The sequence below is a fragment of the Pseudonaja textilis genome, chromosome 2, assembly GCF_049901715.1.
Source record: "Pseudonaja textilis isolate UNSWEBS1 chromosome 2, rPseTex1.2, whole genome shotgun sequence".
Classification (NCBI taxonomy): Eukaryota; Metazoa; Chordata; class Lepidosauria; order Squamata; family Elapidae; genus Pseudonaja; species Pseudonaja textilis.
The window spans coordinates 221,968,497-221,995,036 of NC_141991.1; the positions used below are offsets into that span (position 1 = coordinate 221,968,497).

The 26,540-nt window shown below is 34.7% G+C and overlaps 1 protein-coding gene across 3 annotated transcripts in view; it reads right to left on the bottom strand.

Annotated features, from left to right (window-relative positions):
• VCAN (versican) overlaps nt 1-26,540 on the bottom strand; it is a 96,279-nt gene that overhangs the window by 13,575 nt on the left and 56,164 nt on the right. For all 3 annotated transcript variants that reach the window (XM_087927085.1, XM_087927086.1, XM_026718802.2), the window contains 5 exons: nt 20,648-25,771; nt 18,923-19,036; nt 17,650-17,763; nt 9,135-9,293; nt 7,360-7,442 (listed from right to left, as the gene is read on the bottom strand). In XM_087927085.1, coding sequence (XP_087783211.1) covers nt 7,360-7,442; nt 9,135-9,293; nt 17,650-17,763; nt 18,923-19,036; nt 20,648-25,771 — 5,594 coding nt within the window. The remainder of the gene's footprint in view (nt 1-7,359; nt 7,443-9,134; nt 9,294-17,649; nt 17,764-18,922; nt 19,037-20,647; nt 25,772-26,540) is intronic.

Sequence of the window (26,540 nt, forward strand, 5' to 3'; positions counted from 1 at the left end):
GTACTTTTAAAATCAATACTAGTCGATATCTAGATGTGCAGGTGCAACCTTCCAAAAGTCTCCAGCCAGCATTGCAATTGTGGAGAATTTTGGTTGCACAGGTTGGAAAAAATTGTTTTACACAAATAATTGCTTTCTTCTTGCATCGTCCTCATTTTTAGCACTGTTGCAGAAAACAAAGCTCAGGAAACCAGATAAAATGCCCCGTTCTTGATTCTCATTCCTAATTCTCATTGTTCTATCCCACTTCTATTTTTTCCCTCATGGGTGCATGATAAAGATTTGGCACTGTTGGAATTATTTTTATTTTTGCTTCCCTGCCTTGAGATTCCTTTGAGATTAAGATGGGAGCCGGAAAACATTGAATCATCTAAAAGACAGAAATCCTCTCTTTGGTCTCTCTTACCAAATCATTCTAAAGAGTAAATAAATATCAACATTACATCATTTCAAATTGTTAAGGTATTATATTACAATTTGATGAGTTGCATTATTTGAAAAGTATTTGTATAATAAAATTCATACATGAATCTGTTTTCTGTGGAGGATAATATTGAGATGGTTGTCAAAACAACAGATGTAATATGAGAATTCCATTTAAAAGGTTGGTAAATATAAACCTCTGCTGTTTAAAAATTAATAAAAATGAAAGATCCCTGATATGGGTGATCCTTGCTTAATAGCCACACATTCAGTACCTCTTAAAAAATATGGTGGCGCTGAATGAGTAGTCCTAATTATGGTTCCTTGTAATTGCAGCCACCACAAAGTTCCCGCAGCCACATGATCACAACCCAGGTGCTTGGCAAGTAGCTCGCAATCACAATATTGCATCATCCCATAGTGATTTGCATTTGTGACCTTCACTGCCAGCATTCAAAAGCAAAGTCAATGGAGAAGATAGCAGGAAGCAGCAAATTGCAACCATGTGACATCCTGCTGAATGACAGCATAGGATTTCTTTAACAATGACAACAAGAAGTCCTAGAACTACTATTGCTTAGTGATACAATCACATGGTATCACGCTCTGCACTGCATTGTTTAGCAATGTAAATTCCAATGCCAACTACTGCAGTTTGTTTTATGAACGTTCGAAGTTACAGTGACACTGAAAAAAGTAACTTTGGGGCATTTTTAATACTTAGGACTGTTGCAACATCCCCACAGGCTCACATGATATACATTTGGATGATAGGCAACTAACTCATATTTATGATGGTTGTAACTTTCTGACAAGCAAAGTCAACGGGGAAGCCAGATTCATTTAACAACCGTGTTATTAACTTAACAGTAAGTGAGTCACTTAACAACTGTGGCAAAAAAAGTTGTAAAATGGGCACTTAGTTGTAAAATTTCTCACTTAGCAACATAAATTTTAGACTCAGTTGTGGTAAGTCAAGAACTACTTGAACCCACATAAATATATTAAAAAATTACCTACCCTCAAAATTGCTCATTTTTAAAATTTCTCATTGCTATAGTACTTTTTTAAAAAAATAATGAGCTCCAGGCCAAATCTATATTTAATGTCTCTTGAAGATAAGAGCTTACTTTGTTTTACTAAGCAAAAATACAGACCAAAGCCTGTCTGGAAGACCTTTGTACTAGTCTGAGATGAGATGTGATTTTTGATATTAACATATTTTAAGTAATTAGAGCAATAGTATTTTCTACTCTTTAAAGGAAACCAAATGTGTTATTTTAAATACCTCTGTATTTTGAAGTCCAAACTTTTGAAGACCAAAACTGTTAAGTTTTCAAAATCCCTCTATTACAGCACTCCAAGGATCTCTGGCACAACAGGCCTTTTGTGTGCAATCTGTCCACAGTACTCTCGAGCTAGTTTATTTGTTTTATCTAATTCTCATGGGCAACTTTTCTCTGCAGCAAGCTTGGAGGATTTTCTCAACTATTCCTTTATGCACTCTCTAAAGGAAACGCAGGCACTGATTTTCCAATAGAAAAAGAAAAAGAAAGAGAGAGAGAGAGAGGAGAGAAAGAGAAAGAGAAAGAGAGAGAGAGAGAGAGAGAGAGAGAGAGAAAGAAAGAAAGAAAGAAAGAAAGAAAGTTTGTTCGTTCTTGGTCATTTTGGTTTCACACTGTCTTTTTCCCCTGGCATGCTGGAGTCCCATGTTATAAACATGTGAAATGTGTCTACATTGAAAAGGAAGCCAAATGAACAGAGATCTCTGGACAGCTTTAAGGTGGAACTCACCTGTTTAGAAGTGAGACACAATCTGGCTGCAGAAGCCTCCCTGTTCATTTAATAAAGCCCTAATCTTGTGTGATGGGAATGAGCTCACCACCCTACAAAGTACTAATTTTCAGCAGTATTTTCCAGAGGATGTGAATAACTCCCCCTTGTGAGAAAGAGGCCCAAGGCACCAGTCTCACTTTGCTTAATCTGAAACATGAATGGCTCCTTAGGCTGCCATGCTTGTTTGCAATGGTCCTGGATAGTGAAACTAGTTCAGTAGGAAATGAGTCAAAAACAATACCTGTGGTGGAGGGGGGAGTTCCTCCTCTTGATACATAGTTAGGCTTTGATGGTATCAAAGTTGGCAATCAGTAATCCTATTGCATTATTTGAAATTCAGTTTCTCAACAACGTTTTTGAATACATTCTAATGATGTCTGAAGGGTTGCATTGATTCATGGCATACATATATCTTTTTGCTTTTTATGAGGCCTGAGCCACTGGAAACCAACTTCAGGCAAACATCAGGACAAAAAAAATCATACTTTAGGCTGTCTTTAATAATAATTTACCTACCCCCTGCCCTCACCCTTGTATGCTCATGTATAGGTGGAATTCTGGTTTTGGCATGAATCCAAGTTTCTCAAGCTTTGAAGCATAGCTCTTTTTCCCTTTCCCTCTCAGCAAAAAATAAAAATAAAAAAGGTAGCAGCTCATTAGGTTGCTTGTAAATCTGAAGAGACTTTATGTATTTAGATGTAATAGAAACTCATAACAGCATTTTTAATCCCCTCTTTTTGACTTATAATTTAGGGTATATCCATAATTTTAGATGAGCCAGCTGAAATATTAATATTTTCTTCTCACTGTCCGCAATCCTAAGATTTCTATTGAACTTAGTTTCAGTTTTCAGGAAAGTTTCTGTTGTCATCTTAAAATCATATATAGTTATTTACATTAAACAGTAAACAAATGGACCAAAAAGGTAGATTCCCAATCTGAGAATTTAAATATAACAAGCTGGGTTGGGTTAAAATCAAAATCAATTTGGATATTTCCTTATTCAGAAACATGACTTGATTTTATTTCAAATAGTTTTGTCTCAATATTAGAGACTGCCCTTCATAGACCTCAAGAGGAACAGCCAGGTGGGTTCAAACTTGTTTCTTTATCTAGATAAATTTAAATGTTTATGTGACCTGACCTTTGGGTAGCTTACTCGACCTAAAAAAATATTGAGGCATTATTGGGCAAATAGATATAAATAATCTTGTGTTTAGCTTTGGAATTATCTAATATTTTTTAACCTCCAAAGCTTTGCTTGCCAAGTAGTCCTTATTGCACTTGCTGGGACTATTTTGGTATGGTGCAGTATATTATAAATTCATTTCAAACTGCTGCTTTTATTTTAATTCTGGTAGCCTGATTAATTTCTGATTAATTTCCCTAAGAAAATGTAACCAGTAAATTCTAAAAATAAAGAGTTAGATTCTGAAATGTTATCTAATACATTGTTTTATGGAACATTACTCTGAACATATTCTAGTATGTTCTAGTATGTACAAAAGCATTTCAGATTGAACTTAATTGTGAGGGAAATGGATATCGTGTTAGTCAACCCTACTTTGGAGCATTCCAATGTGTCAGAGCCGCAACCTCTAGAATCCTCTGCAATTTGAAGCCTCATTGGCAATTATCAGCAGTTTATTTAAGTAAAAGAATTATAATGATTTTTGTACAAATGTATGCTGATCAATGTTTTACATTTTATTTAATTAAAATTTAATGACACTAAATATTATTTCCAGAAAAAATTATAAGATGAGAGGTCTTCCAATCAGTTAGAGATACTGTTAGGCTAGAACAGGGTTGTCAAACTTGCGGCCTGAGGGCCAGATGTGTCACTCCCAGGCCACGCCCACTCCAGCTCCGTGAAGGGGAAAAAACATCACAATACAGCAACATGATACACGAGTTTGATGCCCATGGGATAGAATTTCCTAATGTAAATATTCTTGGTTTTTCCATTTTCCTTCTCTTTTTTAATAGGAATAAAAGCTTCAACCCAGGTTTAGAATTCTTGACTTCTTAAAGTGTTAATCAAGTTGAAAATACATAGTGCCATTCAGAAACCCTTACTGTACTTTTTCTTTCTTTTTTAAAAAAAGCCCTACGTAATAAAATGAAAATGGCTTCTAATTAAATCAGGAAAATATAATGCACTGAGCCCTCAGTGCTTATTGTTTAACTTCCCATTGTAATTTTCTAAGATCAAATTAAGCTTTTCTGCCTACCTGAAAAACAGATAGAACAAGGTCCATAAAGACCATTGAGTTCAGCTACTTTTACACTGTAAAACTGAAAAGAAGGATGATTCTGGGTGTAAACTTAATACATCAATGTTTTTCAGTGACTAATTAAGATCTAGTAATAGTAGTAACTAGATTCGGAAACAACTAGCACATATGTGCGAGGGAATCTTTACCTTTACCTAATAGTAGTAACAGTTCATTTTGACACATGCATATGGATACAAAGTGTTTTGACAACTCAAAACACTTGAAAGAACTATTTCACCAGATAAAACTATTGAAAAAATCAATACAAATGAAAATAAAAATTATTTAAAAAGCATGAAAAAGTGGGATGGAAATCAATCAGAAAAGTGTTAGTTGGCAGAGAGCCATATCCTTTTGACAAAACATTTTTTTCTTCTTCATCTCAAGCTTAAACCAAAATTTAACACCCGAGATTTGCTACAAGCTTGAACTAACATTTCATTTCCTGGAGTCTGGAAGTTATTGTCGTGTGGTTCTTGGCTCCCTAACACTGGGATTTATCACATGTTTAACACCGACTAGTCTAAAGATTAAATGATCTTCTGAATAAAATACTAAAAGTGTGGCAGTACCATATATTTGACCATGAAGGGGTGGGGAACAGCACGGGTGGAAAACAAGTTTAATTGAGTCCACAAGAATAGCGATAGAATGGCAGAAGGATATACTGGTTTGTAACAAACTCCCCTATGCCACACTCCAAAAGAAACTGTGTCAGAGACATAATAAAGCATATTAGTTCCGGCCATAAAATATCCCGGCACATGAGAAAATAAGCCAGGCTTGCCTTTTTCATTTTCCACAGTCATCTACAACATAGCAGCTTTTCAAAAAACATCATGAGAGAATAAGCCAGGCTTGCCTTTTTCATTTTCCACAGTCATCTACAACATAGCAGTTCTTCAAAAAACAAACAAAAAAAAAGCCAACAAAACTTGCCCAAACTAAAATACATTACTTTTAGATTAATCCAGTGTTTTTCAAACTTGGCAACTTTAAGATGTGTGGACTTCAACTGGCTGGGGAGTTCTGGGAACTGAAATCTACACATCTTAAACCTGTGGAAATCAATCAAACCAGATTTTTTTAGTAACTTCTTTCATGATATGTAGAAGGGAGCCATTCTTATATGCCTGAAACACAAGAACCAGATGTTTCCTTCGATTCTTAATGAGAGAAGGGCAAATATCAAGCACAGTCTTGCAACAATACGCATTCAGCTCCTATAAAGCATCTGCTTTATGTATGAAAGGGCGTATCCTAAATGGCATAAAAATGAGCCTATATATTAAAATGAAAAGACTGCTGAATTGCATTGAAGTCTTGTTTTCTTTACTTTTAAATTTTGTTTTATGTTCTGTAAAGCAAAGCAAAATTTTATTTCAAAGTCTCTGCATTTAAGATAGTGGTTCAGCTTCATTTATTCAATTCAAACCATGTATGCCATATACCACCTGAGCTGAACTAGAATTTTCTAAAATGGAATCTGTGCAATAGATTTGTGTTTGGATTACACAATGAATTCCTGCCCCTAGAACTACAGGCAAACAATTGTTGTACAATGCAGTTTAAGTAGAAGACACCATGGCTGGATTTGTTCAAGACTGCCTACTGCAGTGGTGTCAAACTTCATTTAATTGAGGGCTGCATCAATGTTGTATTTGAATTCAGGGGAGCAGTGTGTGGCCAGGGGGGCATGGCCAGCTCAACGTCATTCATTGAGGCTCTGTTTTTATCCGTGATGGCTTCCTGCAACCTTCTGTCAATGAAAATGGAGCTTGGGGAGGCCACATGCAGCCCATCTGGGCTCTGTTTTTGGCCACTACGGCCTCCAGCAATCCTCTGCCAGTGAAAACGTCACTCGTGGAAGCCAAATGAGACCCAGCTAGACTGTTTGGGGCTGCGACAGCCTCCAGGAACCCTCTGCCAACAAAAATGAAGCTCGGGGAGGATGCATGCAGCCCTCCCCAGCTTCATTTTCACTGGCAGAGGCACCACAGGCTGGTCCTTTGCTGTTTCCAGGGCTGGATCCAGCCCACGGGCCTTGAGTTTGACACCCGTGGTCTACTGCTTCATCAGTGATGTCCTGCCCTTGAAAGCAACTATTTATTAAAAGCCCAGAATGTTGCAAAATAACACCCCTGTAGAACCTGATTTCATCAGACTGAAAAAGAATGCATTCAGACTAGTGTTTGCAATATAAAATGTTGGATTAAAGTTTTTATTGAAATTAGAATGGATTGGGATATCTTAAGTTCATTTATAGAAGACAAGACTGAAGTAAGTGACTTTTCTTAAAAAAGGGGTACGGAAGATATCAATGAAACCATTTTAAATATTTTTAAAGAGTTCAAAGAAAGAGCTATTGTAATTATTCTTGTTTGACATTATCATGAAAGTCAAAATTGTCCCTGAGGGCTACAGTATCAAGTTTTGATTTGGAGGACAACAGAGGCTACAAGGTAAAAGAATGCAAAAAAAGAGATGGATTTAAGCAGACAGCCTTACACGTTACTGCCATTTCATTTAACACAGGAATTATATTCCTATTTTAGAAGGAGGGGGAGAAAACTCGATTTAAATCAAGAGAACTTGCACAATTTAAGAGAAATATGTTCAGCTAGAATTTAAAGAAGGAAAATTTGAAATAACAGAACGAGGAAAGTTTTGCACAAACTCTTCAAACCCAATATCAAACGTATTACTATTTGATATCATCAAGTACAGTAAAAAGAAGTAATAATGTTATATCGACTTGGATAATCTACTACAGCCAGCAGTATCATAATCATTACAATATTTGCCAGAAGTGGTCTCTTACCAGCACGCTGCCATCTGTCCAGCGGAAGTCATTCTCATACATCTTATCATTTAGGCCAATCCACTGATAGTCATGTCCTATACCTACAGTGAATATATATATATTAGTAACCTTTTACCATTAAAGTGAATTTTCTAAAACTAACACTGAAATGAAATCAGCCACCTCATGATTTCTGTAAAACTTATTTCTATTGTTTCTTGTAGAGTTTATTCTTTCTTATAAGAGCTGTGAATATTTATAAAAGATATTATTACTAACAATACATTAACTGATCTTCTATTTTTTTCCTGTTGACTGTTCTAAACCAAGGGTCTCCAACCTTAGCAACTCTAAGACTTGTGGACTTCAACTCCCAGAATTCCTCAGCCAGCAAAGCTAAGGTTGGAGACCCCCTAAATGGTAAGATTGTTTCAAAAAGCAATACCTTGAAATGGAAGGTGGTAGCAATTACTTGGGGGAAAAAAGCTTGCTTTAAAATTTGTTATATTTAAACCTCCATTCTTCAGCAGATATACATACTCATTAATATTTGCAAACTTGCTTTATTTCTTTGCATATATGTATGATAAAAAAATTCCTTCTATCAATAAAGCATCCACTAGCACAAATAAAAACACATGGATATCAAAGTTGATTTGCATGTTCAGTGTTCAGCAAAAAAGCAACCTTTATAATGCTCCTAGTTTTACAATTTATAGTCATTCATTTAATGACCATTTGAAATTACAGTGGCACTGACAAAAAGTGACTTATGATTGGTCATCACATTTATGACCAATGCAGCTACCTCTTGGACAGATTATCAGAATTCAGGTGCTTGGTATTCTACATGTATTTATGATGGTTGCCAAATCCTAATACGATTGCCAATTGTGATCTTTCCACCTGGCTTCTGACAAGTAAACTCACTAGAAGAAATCTAACAATTGCATGATTTGTTTAACAGCCATAGGATTCACTTAGCAACAAACATGTCCTAAAATTGGGTGTGACTCACTTAATGACCACCTTGCTTAGCAGTAGAAATTCTTGTACCATCTGGTTGCAAGTCAAGGACTACCTATATATCCTAATTAATTTGGTGCTCTACTATGGCATGTACACTGTTCTTTCAAGCATGTATTTTTCAAGCATGTATTTTTCTTGCTAACATCAAGCACTTTCCAGGGATATGGATATGCCAACTGGCTTGGCAGAAAATCAGCAATTCATAGCTTCTCAAAAGAGAAATCAAACTTGATACTGAGAACAAATGCATCTTTTTCTTTTAAGAAAACACTTAGATTGAATATCATACCCAAACATTAACCCAGTTAATGAATAGTATTTGTAAACAAAACTTATGTGCTTTAGGTTTTCAAGTAGGATTGCAACTGTTGTAAATTCCAACTATTTGTAACAGGATATAATGAGGTTATTTGGCCTCTCAGGGTCAGTATTTTTAAAGTGTCTGATGATGAAACAGTCTAAGTGGCAAGATCAAATAAACCTTTCATAATGAATTGTATACTATTCTTTTTTTCATGAACAAAACTATTACAAAATTATTCAGTATTCAGAGTATTATTCAGAGTAAAGAATATTCTCTCCAATACCAGCAAATATTGCAACCTCAGCTATTACAGAGCTGGAAATGAAAAGAACAGATTAGCAATCCAGGATAAAATGACTATCTCAGGAATGAAAAAGGATAATGAAAAGGTTAAGTGTCCTATGAGATACTTATTTTACAGTAATTTACTCCCAAGTTCACTCCAAACAAAAGCACCTACGGTTTACAAACAACTGTTCTTCGTGAGACAAGATGCTGGTTAGATGGGCACCCTGCAGGCGGCATTCTCTCTCAGCTGCATCCCACGTCCTGCGATGGGCAAAGTATTTGTAGCATTGCCCTTGAAATTTATGCCATCCATAATCACAGGTCTCAGTGTCTGCAACAAATGAACATAAAAAATGTACACTGAACATGCATAGTCAATGACCAGAATAGCCCACTAACCATGTGAAATTGAAATAAATCAAACAGAAATATCCAATGACAAGTTTCATCTCAAGAAATATGAAAACGGATAGTAGCACATACTAATTTTGTAAGGCATGTGTGTCATTTATGTGTTTTATTTAACATCAGCATGTATTATTTGATGCCTGGATTTCAGCAAGACATAACATGATAGAAAGAAAGAGCATTCTGGAAAAGAAACTTTGATTCTTGCCTGCAAATTAAAAAGTACTTTGTAGGAGATCATTGTGGTCTGGCAAATCATCTTACCATCTAGCGTTCTTCAACCTGATGCCCTCCAGATGTATTGGAACAATGGCAATTGAAATTTAGTATATATCTGCAGCTCACCAGGTTGAGGAAAACTGGCCTAGAAACTTCAAATGATATATACAAAAGCATGTGGAGAACAAGATGTTTTTAGACAAGTAACTGCTATTTCTGGAGCCAACACTGTATAAGCTCTCATTTTAGAAGCAGAAAGTTTTCCAGATGGAACAGGAAATGGATTGCCTTTTTAACAGAAGCTGCTGTTGCAATGAAACCTGTAAAAAAGTAGAATTCATGTATAGCTTTTTCCCTTTATATTTTCCAAGTGTGTATCCCTCAATCCTCTGTAGTATAAATTTTTACACAGGTGCAATTTTATTTTGTGTAGTATAGTTCAGTACCAATTCCAACAACAACATTTTAAAATAGGATCAAGCAGCGATTTAAATTTTCATTGTGGGCAAGAATGGAAATAAAATTGCAAAACTTAAAATATTTCACACTTAAATTGTAAACTGCTACTTTAATTCCAATTAAACACTATTTTTTTCCACTAAGCATCATAAAGTATTCTGTCTTGAGCACAGAGGATGGAATTAAATTCTCTGAATCAAATCTAGCATTAAGGCATATGTATGTATGTATGTATGTATGTATGAATGTATGTATGTATGTATATATGTATACATACATATACATATATATGTGTGTGTGTGTGTGTGTGTGTGTGTGTGTGTGTTTGTATTCTTAACTTTTCGCAGGTATTTACATGTATGGTATTCAGCTTTGTTCGGGTATGCAAGCAGTGCACTGGCATGAAGCCGAAAGCAACAGCCTGAGGATGAGGTCATTTGACCTCAATTCTGGGTCAAACAGTCAATCCATATTCCATCTTCTCCTTGCAAAGACCTCTTCCTCACTTTTGAAAGAACCCAGGGAGGATACAACAATGTGTTAGATCTTAGCACTGTAGGGAACTACAGATAAAATACATAAACATGATTAAACCAATAGATAAATACAAATATTTCAAAATAGCGAGATTAGCAGTTATGCAATCCTATTCTCTGTCTTGGTTTCTTTGATTTACTTTTCAGAAAATATGGACAGAATTACACTGAAAAGCCCCATTTAAAAACAGAAGGACCTAAATTTAATACAACAAATTTATTCAAGTAGATTTGATTGGAATTATCACAACTAAACGTGAATAAAGTTCAAGAAATGGAGCAAGATGTTTCTCTTTTTAAGGAAGTATATATGCATCCTGTATATATTGTCTAATGGATCTTTTCATTTCAACTCTTATTTGGTACCAAACTTCCTACTATCTTGACAAAAGGAGCTACTTTCTTAGCATGAATTTTTCAAAAAAGTAGATGGGACGAGGCTTTGAGCACAATTGCTTTTAAATATCCACCAATTTTCCATGTAATAATGTCCCTGGAAATCTGTGCATGCTGTTTTAATAAATAGGAGATACCATATTAGTATCTCAATCCTTAGTACTGTATTAATTAATGCATTCATTTTTATGTATTCATTTAATAGCACTGTATGACCTATTTTATCTTCACAAAACCAAGACTAGGAGGTAAATTGAACTGAGAAACAATGAGTAGCCCAAAGCTTTTGTAGCTGTGGGGGAATCACAATTTCACCACAGACCATGGCCATGTACTCCCAAGACTTAACTCAAGATTTAAATAATGTTTTTTCAAGCCTTTGTGGTTCCCCCATGATGACATTGCAACCCCATCCCAAATGTCTGTAGATCCCAGATTGAAAACTACTGCTCTAATACTTTAATCATTATACAGATAGTCTTGGACATTTAACAATTGTTCACAGTTATCAAGTCATCATAATAGATGCTTTACAGCCCTCTTAAAATGTCACACCAGTTCCCTTGGTCACATGACTGCATTTTGAGTGTTTGGCAGCCTGTTTACATTTACAAGCAGTTGCCAAGTATACTAGAATTATTTTATTGCCATTTGAAATCTTCTCTGCTGGCTTCTCAGAAAGTCAATGGGAAGGTTGCTAACAGAGAGGATGTTGGATTTGAGGTTTAGCATGCCAAGGGATTTCTTCCTGCACACTCAAGCTATGGATCTCAAATCTGGTAAAATGCTAGCAAACACCATTGTTCTCAAGATTATAATGACTCACACTATCACTTAATGACTGCAACCTATGACAGCTATGATTGCAATCATTGAGCAAAGAAGTCATGTAGCAACTGACTTAATGGCCATTTCTCTCAACAGCCAAGATTCTGGGCTCAATAGTGGTCATAACTGGATTGCCATATATACCATGCAGGCTTTAAAAATTGTTCTTTTGTTTTAAATAGTAAAGAAGTGTCAGCCTAGGTATTCTGGAACTTTAAAAATTACTACACTCACTAGTGTATAGATATTTCAAGTGGAGATACCTTGCTGATCATGAACAGTTAAATAGTGTTGAATCTGGTTAGTACTTGGGATAAAACAGAACTAACAGAAATTATAAGGACTACACACCAGCCTGAAAAGTTAAAAATCATCACAGGAAGAAACATTGGTAAAAGTTCTTCTTTATCTTCCTTCTCTCTTTGCCATAGGCAAACAAATAAACTTGAATACCTCTGTGAAGTCACTGGGAGTTGAGCTTGACTGTGGAGGTGGGTTTCACTTCAGGCATTTAAAATTAAGAGGTGCAGTATAAGAAGTCAAGTTCTTCTTTATATATTTATGATGTTTTAAAAATGTTTCACTAAACCTCAAAGTTATTCCAATGCAGAGGTTCATTATTATTTTTGGAAGTTGAGTACAGTATAAACATCTTTACACAGAAAGCAAATTTTATTCCTGCAGCATGATTAAATGGCTTTGAGAATTGGATTGCAGTAGAATGGCAGATAGAATAGTTGTTCTAACAGAGCTATTAGAGAAATGAAGCAGCTGTAACCATTGTAGCATTTATTCAACAAAACTTAAGCAGCAGCCAAAAGCCATAGCAAAGTTTATTTCAATAACTATCAAAATCAGAGTTTAGATGTAGAATAAGAAAACATGAGTTATTAAGAACATGAATGATCTCAAGATCTTGTAGCTCCTTTAAGAATCAGCATGGCTATTCCCCAACTTTCAAAATTAAACCTACAGGCAGATACAGTGCTTGCAAATATTTCAAAAGGTAACTCCTTAAATAAAATGTTTTGCTTTTTAAATGAAGAACAGAACAAAAAAATGAAATGAAATAGATTATGCTTAGCTACACTGGAAGATTTTTCTTGCAATTATATCTCTGTAGTTGAACATACGGAGTATAGTTGAACACATGGTTTCAGCTCCGTATCTGCATTCAACAAACACTATAAACTACGGTAAGTCAAATTTTCGTAGATTTCCAGGAAAAAGTGAGTCATACAGACAAAATCAAACTACAGAAGATAAGTGAAAAGAATGAAAAGAGAGAGAAAGAGACAGAGAGATTCTAAATTAAACTACATTTTCTGTTCTGGTTTAAAAATTCTTGAATAATTATACAGGGCATACTGCTTTTCTTCAGAGTATGAAGTTACTTTTTCCAAAAACAATTATCTAAAGTCAAGCCCATACATTTAAGCAGTAAAGAAGTAATAGTTGTAAACCAGATTATATGTTCCATCGTTTCTTGTACAATTGGGAAACTTAGTGACATTGTCATTCTTGCCCTGGAGTTCTTGCTAGTTTTCACATGTTACAACAATTTCACACAATGGAAGCAAGCACATGCAGAATAAACACACTTATCCAAGTGTCTACTATGCCTTTATTGGTAACATCTTTCTCTTTTTATGCCTTTTTATGCCTACTAGGGAAGGGCAAAATTCTAACAGAAGTTCAATCCCTTGACAAAACACTCTTAAAATTTTCCTAACACAAATAAGAAATAAATAAATAATAAAACTACTATCGGTGCTTCAATATCTCTCCTGGAAACAGAATGCAGTGCCTGCTAAGAAGCTGGAGTTCTCACAATGCACTGCAGCCATCTTTCTCTGTGGAGCTTACTACATAAAAAGCCATAGTCATTCTAACACTTTTAAAAGGATTTAAGTAAAGCTACTATAGATACCACGCCCAATAGATAAAATTACTGTACTGCCAGCATTGGGACAATGTCATTTTTAGAATTAGCTGATGAAGAAAAAGAGAAAAATATTGGTGTGTATATCCTGCCTGAGAGTTTCAATGATCCACAGGCTGATCACTGAGGGATCACAAGTGTGACCAGCAACTCCAGATAGGCCTCTGATCTGATTGAATAATACCCTCAGCATGTTTTTAAGATAAAAGACAATTGTTATTTCAGTGAGGTGATTTAACATATGTCAATAGCATCAGCTACAAATGTCATTCTGGCACAAGGGATCTATTCAGATTTTGCAACGTGGCACTATTGGAAGCATTAATGACTGGAGATAATGGAAAATGTGACACAATCCACATTAAAAAGGCACATTGGGTAAAACTAATATAAGCATCAGCAAATATTTCAAAGATACCTATTGCATAGTCACTGACACCGAGGAGTAACTAAATACTTAAAAGATGAATTGGGATTGAATTTGGACAAACAAAAATTGCCAAATAGTATTACAAACTGGAGCCCAAACAGGTTTAGGCACCACCAACTACTAATCATGAAGTTTACTGTCATGAATATACTCTACTAATACAATCATAATTCCTTCTACTAACTTATCTATGGATTTGGTCAGCTTCTATACCATGTTACCACCTACTTGTAAAATTTGATACTTTGCGTATTTGTCAAATCTGGCAACCATGTATGGAATTCAATTCCCAAAGATAACTTAAAGGTACCAAGTTTTAAGAAACATTGTTCTAAGTGATAGGGACTAAATACATAATTCTATCTCTTTTTACACTTAACACACCACTTTGTTGTACGGAAAGGACAACTTGTTGGGGGTCATGATCCAGAAGATATAAGCAGGACTGGGATTTTAATTAAAGTTGTGGTTGCAAGGGTTTTCTGGAGTCTATAAAACTAGTCTTAAACCTATTTTTGAGATTATACTGTTCAGTGTTTTTCATTTCAGAATTATAGAAAAATGTTACTGTAAATTTGAAGGCACAGCAATATAATCTGGAGGCCTGATTGGCCAAGTGTGAATATACAGAATCCAGTGTTATTCATACTTAATATCCAATATTGCTTACTGCAATTGATGGGAAAAGTAAGTTTTGAAAAATACAATAAGTTGTAGAGTGTGAAATTATTTGGGGTCAGTTCTTTCCAATAGGGAAATGATCAAGGTGCTTTAATTAAGGTGCTTTACATAGCATGAATTCTCCAGAACATAGCAGTTCAAGTTGCAAAACAAAAAACAGTCATTCATTGTGCCTTTTCTCTAAAACAAGGTTATATGTTCCGCCCTTTTTATTTTAGGAAATATACTAGGGTGAATGACATGACATGGGACTGTTTGGTAAACAATGTATGCTTAAATTCTTTTACAGAATGTAAAAGTTTGTACTAGATGTCATCCAGATCTTCCAACCCACAGAGGAAAAACTAGATGAAAGAAATTATCCTAATATGGATTGCATAAAGATACTTTCTAGATAACAAACAAGGAAATATGCTCACTAAGTATCTCACTTGAATCCCTCAGTCAGTCATTATGAATGAAATCCTTCACCATCTAGTAGAACTCAGACATTCCTAAAATACATCCTCTTAGACCAGAGGTGTCAACCTCACATTATCATGGCAGCATCACATCTCGTATCAGGACTTTTTTTTCCCCCTTTACTAAACTGGACAGGGACGTGGCCAGCACGTGACATATCCAGGCCTCTGGCCACAAGTTTGACAGCCCTGTCTTGGACAAATATCTCAACCCACATCTACACAAGAGATAGTTCCATGCGCTGAATCACGACAAAGACAGATTACCTAATTCATCTATTTCTGCTAGTTAGGAAAAGTAATTTTCAACATTTTGCCTCAGCCTCAGATTTAAGCAGAATTTACAGGAAAGATAACTGTATTCCAGGAGTCATCCAGTTTCTAGAGAAATGGGAAAACATTATCTAAGATTTGTGCTAAGTTTGATTTCTAGGATTGCTAGTCAATGTTTTATCATCTCCAGCATCTTTTATCTTATATAAGCTTAGCCGTTGTATGAGGGTTGGGTTGTTGTTTTTTGTGCCAAGTTTTTTTGTGTCCAACTTGGAATCTATTTATATCAGAGCTGCTTGTGATCTGTCTCATCTTTATTTTTCCCTGTATATTTTTCCATTGGCTGTTCTAAGATGCTTTCTATGATTTTTTTAAAATGGTCCATCCAGTTGAGCCTGATTCTGGTCGACTCAAAAACAAAACTGTGTAGTTTTCTTGGCAGCCATTTTTCAAAGTGACCTGCCAATACCTTCTTCATAAGGCTAAAGACAGCAACTAGCTTTCATGTCTAAGGCAGTAATCGAACTCATAGATTCCTGTGTTCTAAATCAGCATGTTAACCACCACACCAAACTGGCTTTTGTCTATAATTTTAAAAGCTCTATATTTTTAGTTCCTCACCGCAGAATGTCTTGCATGTGACTATTTAAACATATATTTTTACCTTCTTTCTCTTCAGTTTTATTCTAGAACAAAGCTTGATTCTATGTGTATCTTATGACACTGACTTTATTCCTAAAGTAGAGGGAGGAGGCTGATCTCCCTAATCATGCACCTAAACTCCCCAGGCAATACTTTCAACTGTATGACACTGTAGTCATAAAGTAGAATTTAAAGGTATAAATGATTTGAAAACTTTTTTGGATTTATTAGGAGATGTATTTTCAAATTAACTGCTAAAAAGGCATTTGACAACTTATGGTCTTATGTTAAAGACCCGAATTCTGAATTATTTCCATTATTAATGAGACTATTAAAATTAATTGCAATGAATTTTGCCTTAGGTTTAAAAAATAATGCATCACAAAAGTACTTTCAACCTCATGGATTTTTTTCTCCCCAAAAGCACTTTTAAATTCACAGCCTTTCACCTAGTAGGCTTAGGATAAAAAGACAAGTCTGGAACCTGCCAGCATTTATGAAATTATATATTTTGTTCATGAGAATAAATCCAGTCACAGTGAGATTCGAAACATAAGAAACCATTTCTCTACATCTGCTGTTATGAGCTAAGGAATACAACTTACAGAAGAAGAATTTTCACTCCCTTCTGTTTTTTTGGAACTTTCTTTATTACCTTTGGACAGGACTTCAACCTATGCTGAGAAATATGTATTTATTCTTAATGCCATTTTGCCAAAAGTAAATCAAAGAGATATTTCTTACAATTGGAGGAGTTCAGATTTAGAAGGAAAAGAAACACCGTATTAGCTCAGAAATGTTTTTGCTTTGTTCAGGATTCAGTTCAATGATAAAGTTGCAGAGCAGAACTTTTATACTATGTGTACTAGTATAGAAATATCACACAGTACAACACTATCAAAATTTCACAAAGACTCTTATTAACATCTTCTGAAAATTTAACATGGCATTTGGGTCAAAAAGGCATGATTATTTTGATCATCCTTCTTATGTTTAACTTTATATCAACATCCTGAAAAAATTCCCCACAAAGTTTCAAATGGCAGGTCTCATTAGGACTTATAACTGTTCTTAACAAAATACCGTATCTTACAGCATTTAGTTTAGTGAGTTTTTATAGCTCATTATACTTAATGCTGTGACTAAATTACTCTCTTCTCCAATTATCAGCAACAAAAAAGCTTGAAAATAAAAAGAAAAAATAAATTCTATATAAAGGAGAGTCACTTTTATTTATCCTGTTGTATGGAGGTATGAAATCTGATTCAACAAAGGCAGTATTAAATGTGTAGAATAAATAATATAATACACAAAGAAATAACATGTATTCATCCCATCCCTTTTTGCCAGCTTTTATAGATTATTTCAAAAGTAGAATTGAGTTAACTACACATTTCAAACTGGTCTCTCACCTTTTTCACAAAGTGCTCCAACATAGCTTGGAAGACAAAGACAAGTAAATGTACTGACACCATCAATGCATGTGGCACCATTTCTGCAAGGACTGGGTTGACATTCATCTATATCTATTCAAGAAAATTACAAATAAAATAATGCTTTACAACAACTATTCTCACTTGCACATTTTGTGTGTGTGTGTGTGTGTGTGTGTATTATATCAAGTAGAAGAATTTATTAATGAATTTCAGGCATCCCAATATATATGTACTTAACATTTTTTCCAACATTTGAATATGCTTCCCACACAGAGAACATTTCTAAATGCAGCACATCAACCTGCCCTTGTTAAAAATAATCCTAGATCTCTACCCTGCATCTTCAGTTTACCTGTCACTACTTGAACTGGTGGGGTTGGGGGGGGTATATATTGCAGCAATTCCTTTTTCAAAAAGAAAATCTAGGTAATTATTGCTACCAAGTGTCCAACTTGTTCTAACCTGTCTACATGAAACACTGAACTTCTGTACCTCTTAATGACTGTAGGCATTATCAACATGCTGTTTATTTTTTTCTTTATCTTGCTGCACATTCAAAATATATAATGTATGAAGTAATATGTTACAATTCTTCAAAAAATAGAAATTCAGGTTGTATGGAATAATTAAATAACAGGAAATAATATTCAAACCCCATCAGTATAAGGAAATCTATTATTACTAAAATTGTTTCATGCCTTTGGCTGAATGAACCCAGCAAACAAAAAGATCCTTTCATTAATTTAATAAGCTTCTCATGTCTTCAAAAACTCTCAAGTCTTTAATAATTTTATTAAATAAGGATGACATAGAATATTTCTAATTAAATAAGGGAAGGTATGAGCAATTTTTGAAATATCCTTCCTCTTCTGGTACCCTTTAAATATATTCGATTAAAAATTCAGAATGTCTACCTAGCATGTATTCCAATATACATGCAGGGCACCAGCTGATGCTACGTCTGGAAGCAAATTGGGTGCAGCTATTAATGGGCACGTACATTTGAAATAGGTCAGTATTTTTCCCTTATAGCACCCATTTATCAAAACCAGATATTAATATTATAGTTTACTTCTCTATTATTTACATCTGGTATAGTCTTTTATTTATTGAAGGAAAAAAGAAAACAGCCACATACAGATAAAATGTCTTATCAGTATTCTCTGAACTTTAATGTTTGCTACTGAATTTCTTCTGCATATTAAAAAACAATTAGACAGCCAAAAATAGCAAAGCATTTGTTTCTTACCTACTTCACACCGATCACCACTGAAACCTGGCATACAAGTGCAGATATAGAAAGAGTCACGTGGGTAACAAGTGCCCCCGTGCAAGCATGGATTGCTTTTACATAGATCTTGGCCTGTAAAAACGAGTTCATTGAAAATAGCTGCATTTTTAAAAAAACACACACATTTGTTTGGGTCAGTTCTTTCTATGCAGAAAACTTTTCTAAATTTATCTCAAGTGCCACAATCTGCTACATTAACAGATTAAACACTATAAACATGCAAGCAAATATAATTAATTAAGCACAGCCTGTCGCAGTAACAATAAATCATGCTTTCATAATAGAAATGAAACTACATTAGGAAAAATTATTTTCTACAATATTTTGTTTACTTCAATGATGCCTTGTTTTGATTTTGGCAGTCTTAATATTTTGTTGAGGATTTAGCTGATATGATATGATGATTAATTATAGCCAAAATAGTTAAAACATGTACATAGTGAATGAAAAAGGTATTATCTGAACGAAGTTAGTTTATGTGCAATGACTGGGTAGACAGAACAACAATTCTTATAGCATACATTTTGTATGTTATCTTCTCAGTGACTTGCGACCTTGGATAAACACAACCTTTTATCCACACTATATTTAATCAATTTATAAGACATTCTATTTAAAAAAATATCACCCAGAAGTCAAATAACTTTTTGAACATATTGTCTTGTCAAATAAAAAGCCTAATAATAAAACTAAGGTATAATTCAGGTTGCTTTTGTATTTTTAAGTGAAGGTTACATATACGTAAAACTATCACTTATTACTAGAATGACTCCCACATATTAAGTAATTATGTGAATCTGTTGTGTCCAAAAGTAGTACATCAGGCCCAAATTGCATGTTTTTAAATATAACTACTGAACAGATATTCTATGCCTTGACTATTTATTTTGTGCAAAACCTTCAATAGAAAACTATGAGAAATCTTCTCAATTCCTTACCATTGGGAAAAACAAGTTAAGTTAAATATGATGGATGACCAGATAAAAAGCAAAATAAATAAATAAATTTCACATACTTTAAATGTCTTACATAGCTAGCTATGCAATTTATGAATCCCTTATCTGTATGAATACCTTATCCATAGTAATACTGATTTCACATCTTGAATCACACTGCACGTAAGGACAATGGAAAATAATAAAATTAGTGCAAATTCCAGGGAAGAGAAAGCAGACCAGGGAGAACTGGTATTTAGTCTGCTATCTGGTATAAATAACTTTCATTTCAAGATCTGAATATAAAAGTGAATAATTATTTCCCTTTCATATTTAGCCACATATAGATGGCTGCATCTCTCAATATCATTACAATTCAGTGAATTCCAAAAGTCTGCTAACTTCTGTATTAGTAATAATTTTTCTATTCCAAAATATTGAAAAATTATTTCACATTTAAATCATGCAATATCTTTTTTTTCCTTCATGCAACTAGTTCTGAATTTTTTGAGGTAGACATTTCTATGCACAAATGTACCAGGTGAACTAGACAACTAGTTTTAGCTATCGTAATAGAAACTGCTGTCACCATTCCAATGATCATCCAGTTCACATGCTACAGTTGTCCATATAATGTGTGACATATATTATCTTCACAGTTTATCTTCAGGCAAGCACTTTCTGATCAATGACAAAAACAAATAACTGTGGAAGAGGAAAGGATGCACTTAAACAGCTTCTCCCTTACCTGGGATCTGAATTGCTGAGCCTTCAACTGAACCTTCACCTGGACCAATCAGGAAATCTGATCCATTGGTAACATCCAGAAGTAAAAATGGTGGAGTTACAAGTTCATTGGCATTTACATCCTTTGTATTTATTGTTTGTTTGTTATAATCAGAAATGCTTTCAGGACCTGAATATTCATTTACAAGGCTAGAAGAAATAGTTGTTGACTCTGGTTGGGCTGTTTGAAATTTCACAATTTTATCTGCAGATGGTGGCGGTGAGATTGGCCAAACACTGGCTTCCCCATCAGCACCAAAAACTCCACCTGTTTTACTCTCATGTGGAATTGAAGAAGGGATGCTTTGTATCCATAACAAACTTCCATCAGCACTATTTCCATCTAATTGATTTAGCTCTTTTACCTTCTCAGGAGTTTCTTCTTCTAATAGGTCTCCAGTGTCAGAATGAGAAAAGCTTGATGGTATCACATCTTTTGAAAGAAATTCTTCAAAAACAGTTGTTTTTTCTGTAGCATCTTTTGGCATTTCTTTTGTTTCCTGTACATGCCCATCAGATATAGTTATACTTTCAAGGAAACTGTTCTCCAGTTCCACATTAGGAAATGCTGTATTATTGGACAAATCTTTCAAATCAGGTTTGTAAGTTACTGCTGTGTCAGCACTAACTTCTCTAAAAGTTTCTGGTGCTGGCAAACCACGTTTGCTAGAATCAGTTGATGATGAAGTACTTTGCATGATTTCTTCTGTGTGTTCTGAAACATCATCAAGTAAATGCACAGTCACAGGCAGTTTGGGTGTTTGTGTTGTGAGAAGCAAGTTCTTCATAACTGTTTCTATTGATTTTGTCAATTCAGTTTTCATTCCTTCATACACCTTGTAGCTCATTTCTTTAGATTTTGTTAGATTTTGTGAAACAAGCTGATTTGAAGCAGTACTTTCTTTGGGTTGGTGTGTGGTCAAAGTTTGTCCTGTTTTTGGAGGCATGTATGCTAGAGTTGAAGGAAGAACCACAGGTTTCTGTTTATCTATCTGAACTTGTCCCTCTCCTGACATTGTAGAAATTTCACTTTCATCAGCTACTACTTGATTGTCTGACAGTGTTGGTTGTTCAGGTTGTATCATTCCTTCTGATTCTGTATGTTCTATGACAGATCTTACGTCAGTGGTATTTTCATTAGAACTAATTGGAGATATGGTAGAACTGACAAGAAGAGGTAGTGTTGGAAGCAGAATGGATGTTTTAAGTGAGTCATGAGAAATTGCAGTTTCTGTTGTGAAAAACACATTATCTCCTGAACCCACCTCTGATGTTGGGGTATGATCAGATACCATAGATTCACTGTGTATGAACTTACTACCTACAGAACTTCCTTGGTTACCTGTAACTTTATTATCAATTAACATTTCAGGTGTTGTATTTTGAATTTTCACTGCTGATGTATACATATTATAAGTTGAGTGTCTTCCAGGCCTTTCAGTTGTATGATCTATAATGTCTTCAATATTTGCATTTAATTTCAAATTATCAACATCAATAATTGTTGATTTATCAGATATTACTCCATGCCCTGTTCCAATAATATCAATGAAGCTAGAAATATCCTCAGAATAATTTCTTTTGAAACCAGCTACAGGGATAAGATCTTCATAGTCTTTTATGTTGTTTGTGGAACTCTCGTATGAAAAGCTTTCTGAGATGTCAGTATCAGGTGTTGTTGTCTTGTCATGCTTCTCTGTGTGAGCATGTGGTCCTTTCTGGGATCCATCCACTGTGGCACCTGTGTTCTCAATGTCAGAATAATGAGGAGGACGAGTTAGAAGTGGTAGTTCCCAGTTTGGCAACTGGGTAAATGATTCAGATTTCTTCTCTATCATGTCTTGCCAACCAGATCCTTCCCCAGAACCATCATGGTTTCCAACACTCAACACTTTAGATAATAAAGTGGTTTGTGGTGTTTCTATTGTTCCAGTAGTAGGGGGTTCAATAAATAATTTTGAAGCAGGAGTTTTATTTTCATGCTTTACAAACATCCAGGCTTGCCCTTGAGAAGTTCCATCTGTTGCAGCTAGTACATTTTGTTCTCCCTGGTAAGACTTATCTTTATTTTGATCATCTTCAGAAATGAACCAATTTATAGTAGATGTCTCAGAATGTACAATAGATACCACAGGAAAGGTTTCATCACTGGCTGAAGACAAATTGTCTTCTAGCATCGGTGGATATTTAAATGCATATTTGGAATCATCAGTATGCCTCTCAAATTCTTCATGTTTTTCCTCTGAAGAAAGTTCTTCTGAACTTTTAGGTTGAAGTGTGTCAAGTTTTAATGCATTAGAACTTTCTTTTAATGTAGCAGAATTCCTAGGTGCAGTAGTATGAACCATAAAAAATTCATTTTCAGAGCCTTGTTTTGACAAAAATGGAACATTAATTGCTGTGGTTATTGTTCTATACGTTGTAGATGGGGGTGGAAGTATGTGAATGTCTTTGGCTGGATTAGTCTTTTCTTCCAACCATTCTTCTTTCTCTGCATTTATTAATAAAGTGCTTGCAGTTTTATCATATGAAGGGGGATATTTCTGTAAAGATTCAGTGACATAATTAATATCAAATTGTAGTTCTTTTTCATGTGGATTAAATTTAAGAGTACCAGAAATTTCTGACTGTTGTGTTACAGATTCTGTTTCTATAATTTTTCTTTTTTCTTCATAATACATTTCTGTCTCCAAATGGGGGGTTTTATCAGAAGCTCTTGTTTTTAATACATTTGGCATTTCCTGTTCCATTTTTGATTCATTAACAAACTCTCCTGTAATGCTTTGGTTCACTAATGGTACTATAGTGGTATTACTTATGTTTAATGCTGTAACTAGTGGATGCTGAAATACCATGCTAGGTTCTTCACTTTCATTTTTTATTAGATTTTTAGATCCTTCTACCAAAAATTCAGATGAAACTGGCTTTTTTATAGAAGAGTATGTTATAGAATCTATGTCTCCAGAACCTGGTTCACTCAATTGTAATTTACTATTAATTTCTTTTTCTGTGGGAGTATAATTTCCCAGCATCATACTACTTGTGTCATTAACTGATTCTTCTCCAGAGCCTATATCCACAAGATCAATTGTTTTGTCAAAGATAGCTGGAGAAATGTTTCTTATATCTTCCAGCTGAAGAGATTGCATTCTTTCATTTACTATGAATTCAGAACTTCCTTTCTGCAGAGTTATGTTATTTGTCACTACAACAGAATACTCCACAGTACTGCTGGAATGTTGTGCAGTTCTATCAGTTTCTCTTAATTCTGGTATTAACTTCATTCCTACCCTGATGTCAGGAGAAATGTTTGTCATCGTAGATGTTTCAAACAAATTTGTTTGCTCCTGTATTGTTATAGTTGTTATCACTTCTTCATTTGGCTCCACAACAGACTTGTCATTAAATGGCAATAGCACCTTTGCCTCTGATTTATCTGATGCTCTTTGGCTGTAAGTTTCATTTTTTGATACTTGACTTTCTATTCCAGTGTCTGTAGCCTCCCCATACAATTCAGCATCCAACACATCCATTGTATGATTAGTATGAATTGCATGATTCAATGGTGGTTCACCTGAAGTACTATCTATTTCTTTTCCTTTACTGCTTTCATATTTAGACCTCACTGGAAATGAAGTCTGTGTAGTGGTTTGAGTCATACTATCAATTCCTCCAAAACCTCCATCTAGAAATTGGGAGTCAATACTTACCACTTGGCTGGTAGGACCCCCCAAAAGTATTTCTCTATTAGGTTTCTTCCAAAATTCTCCATCACCAGATTCTTCATAAATAGACAATCTATTTTCTGTGTTTTCTTTGGTTTTGAGAGGAGAGATTGTTTGGGTGATGGCTATGGATCCTTCACTCACAACTCTGATGTGATCACTTAAGTATTCATTGTTATTGAACAAGTTTTCTGTGTTGACAGTGGTTGAATTCTCCATATTTAAAGACATAGAGCTTGTACTGTCTTCCTCATCCTCCTCCATATTAATTTGATTTTTAGTAGTGCTAAAAATTATTTCAGTAACAGAGTCAGTACTAAAAGGTTCTGCAATACTATGTTCAGCAATAAACATGGTCTCTTTATACAAAGAAGCAGGAGATTGTGAAGCAGAAGGCATAGGTTTAGGTGGAATAGGATTTCCATCATCTGAGAAAATTTCCTGACTAGGATGTTTTTGTCTTCCTGGTTTTATTAATGCACTAGTTGATTTATAGCCATCTTCTTTTACAGCTCCAGACCCTTCTGGTATATTCAACAAATTAGTACTGGAAGTGGTTGTCAATAAATTTATGTAAGAATTAAGTATATTATGTCCAACTATTGTATTATAATTTCCTTGCAGAACAGAAGTCTCATGTTGAGCTCCAGTGGTAGAATGAGGTAACCAACCTTGAGTAGAAGCTGTTAGAATTAACTGTTCAGAGTCTTCTTTTAGCTCTATGTTTGTTGTGTGGGGAGATGTAGAACCTATTGATTCAGGCTGGGCAGTTAAATCTTCTAAGTGTTCTGTTTCAGACTGTATCGATTTCTCATTATTGTCTGATAAGGACTGGCCATGGAGATATATTATCTCATGATCTTTATGTGTAGTTTCTGAGTCTCCACTAAAGACTTCTTCCATCATATCATATTTTTCTCCTAGCTTTTGTGAAGCAGCAGTATCTTGAGTTGATTCATTTGGCTGTATTGTGGCCAAGAACTCATTATCAGACACCATGTTAGTTTCATTGATATGCAAAAAATTTACATTTTTGGAATGTGCTAAAATTTGATCACTTCTTGCTTCTTCAGCTTTTATATCTTTAGGTGCAGTGGTCACTTGCTGCTTTCCATTAATAAACTGCAATGGTGGAGGAGTTGTGATAGCAGTAGTATTCTCACAGTCAACTTCTTCACTATCATCTTCCTCCAGTTGATATATTTCAGGATAGAAAGGGTCAACAATTATGATATCTTCAGAAACATCCTCAGGATTTGCTGTACAGGGTTCATCAGTGGTTGATTCACCATCTAGTGGGGGTTCATCTACTTCACGAAGGAGGTGGTAATCAAGTATATCCCAAAGTCCAGGCAATGAATCTGTAAAACAAAGAGCCTTTAATAATAATTTTAGCATTTCAATTTGTCATAGGTAGTAATTAATATCATATAAACAACACTATGAAATGCATTAAAAGGAAAAATGTAACAAATATTCTACATCCATTCAAAAAATTGTTGGCATTAGGAAAGATCCATTACTACCATTTAAGTTTTGACTGATATTTCTGTTCAGAAAGACACACCACTGAGCACGTCTAGGCCTTGCAAACACTTCCAGCTGCAATGCTGCCATTGTATTTTAAATTCAATTCTCTATCAGTTGTGCAGACCTAGCCTAAACATTAATAGAGGGTAATAAAAACTTCTGCTTTAAGTAGAAAATAAAACATTTCAGTAAGTATCAAAGAGCTATCTACATCAAGTTGGCATTCATTTTTCTTAGTCTTTATAATACTGAATTGATAAAAAGACAATTTGCACAAATAAACTTTTCTGGGGTAACATTCCCTCTATTTTATACAAACTTGCAACCATGTTTTCATTCGTAATATACAAACAATTCTTCTTCACAGCTTCCTTATAAAGAAATGTTGATATAAACAGGCATGATTATAGTATCACCCTGGGGACTTTTCACTCTGGAGTTTGCACATTAAAAAAAACATAAATCCTTAGAATTCTAGTTGACATTACTAATGAATATCTGCTTCATAGTACATTAGGGATTATCAAACTTTGAAATAGCATGGTCCCTAAACTGATAAATATACTATCTGTGACCTTACTTGATAAAATATGATTTCTT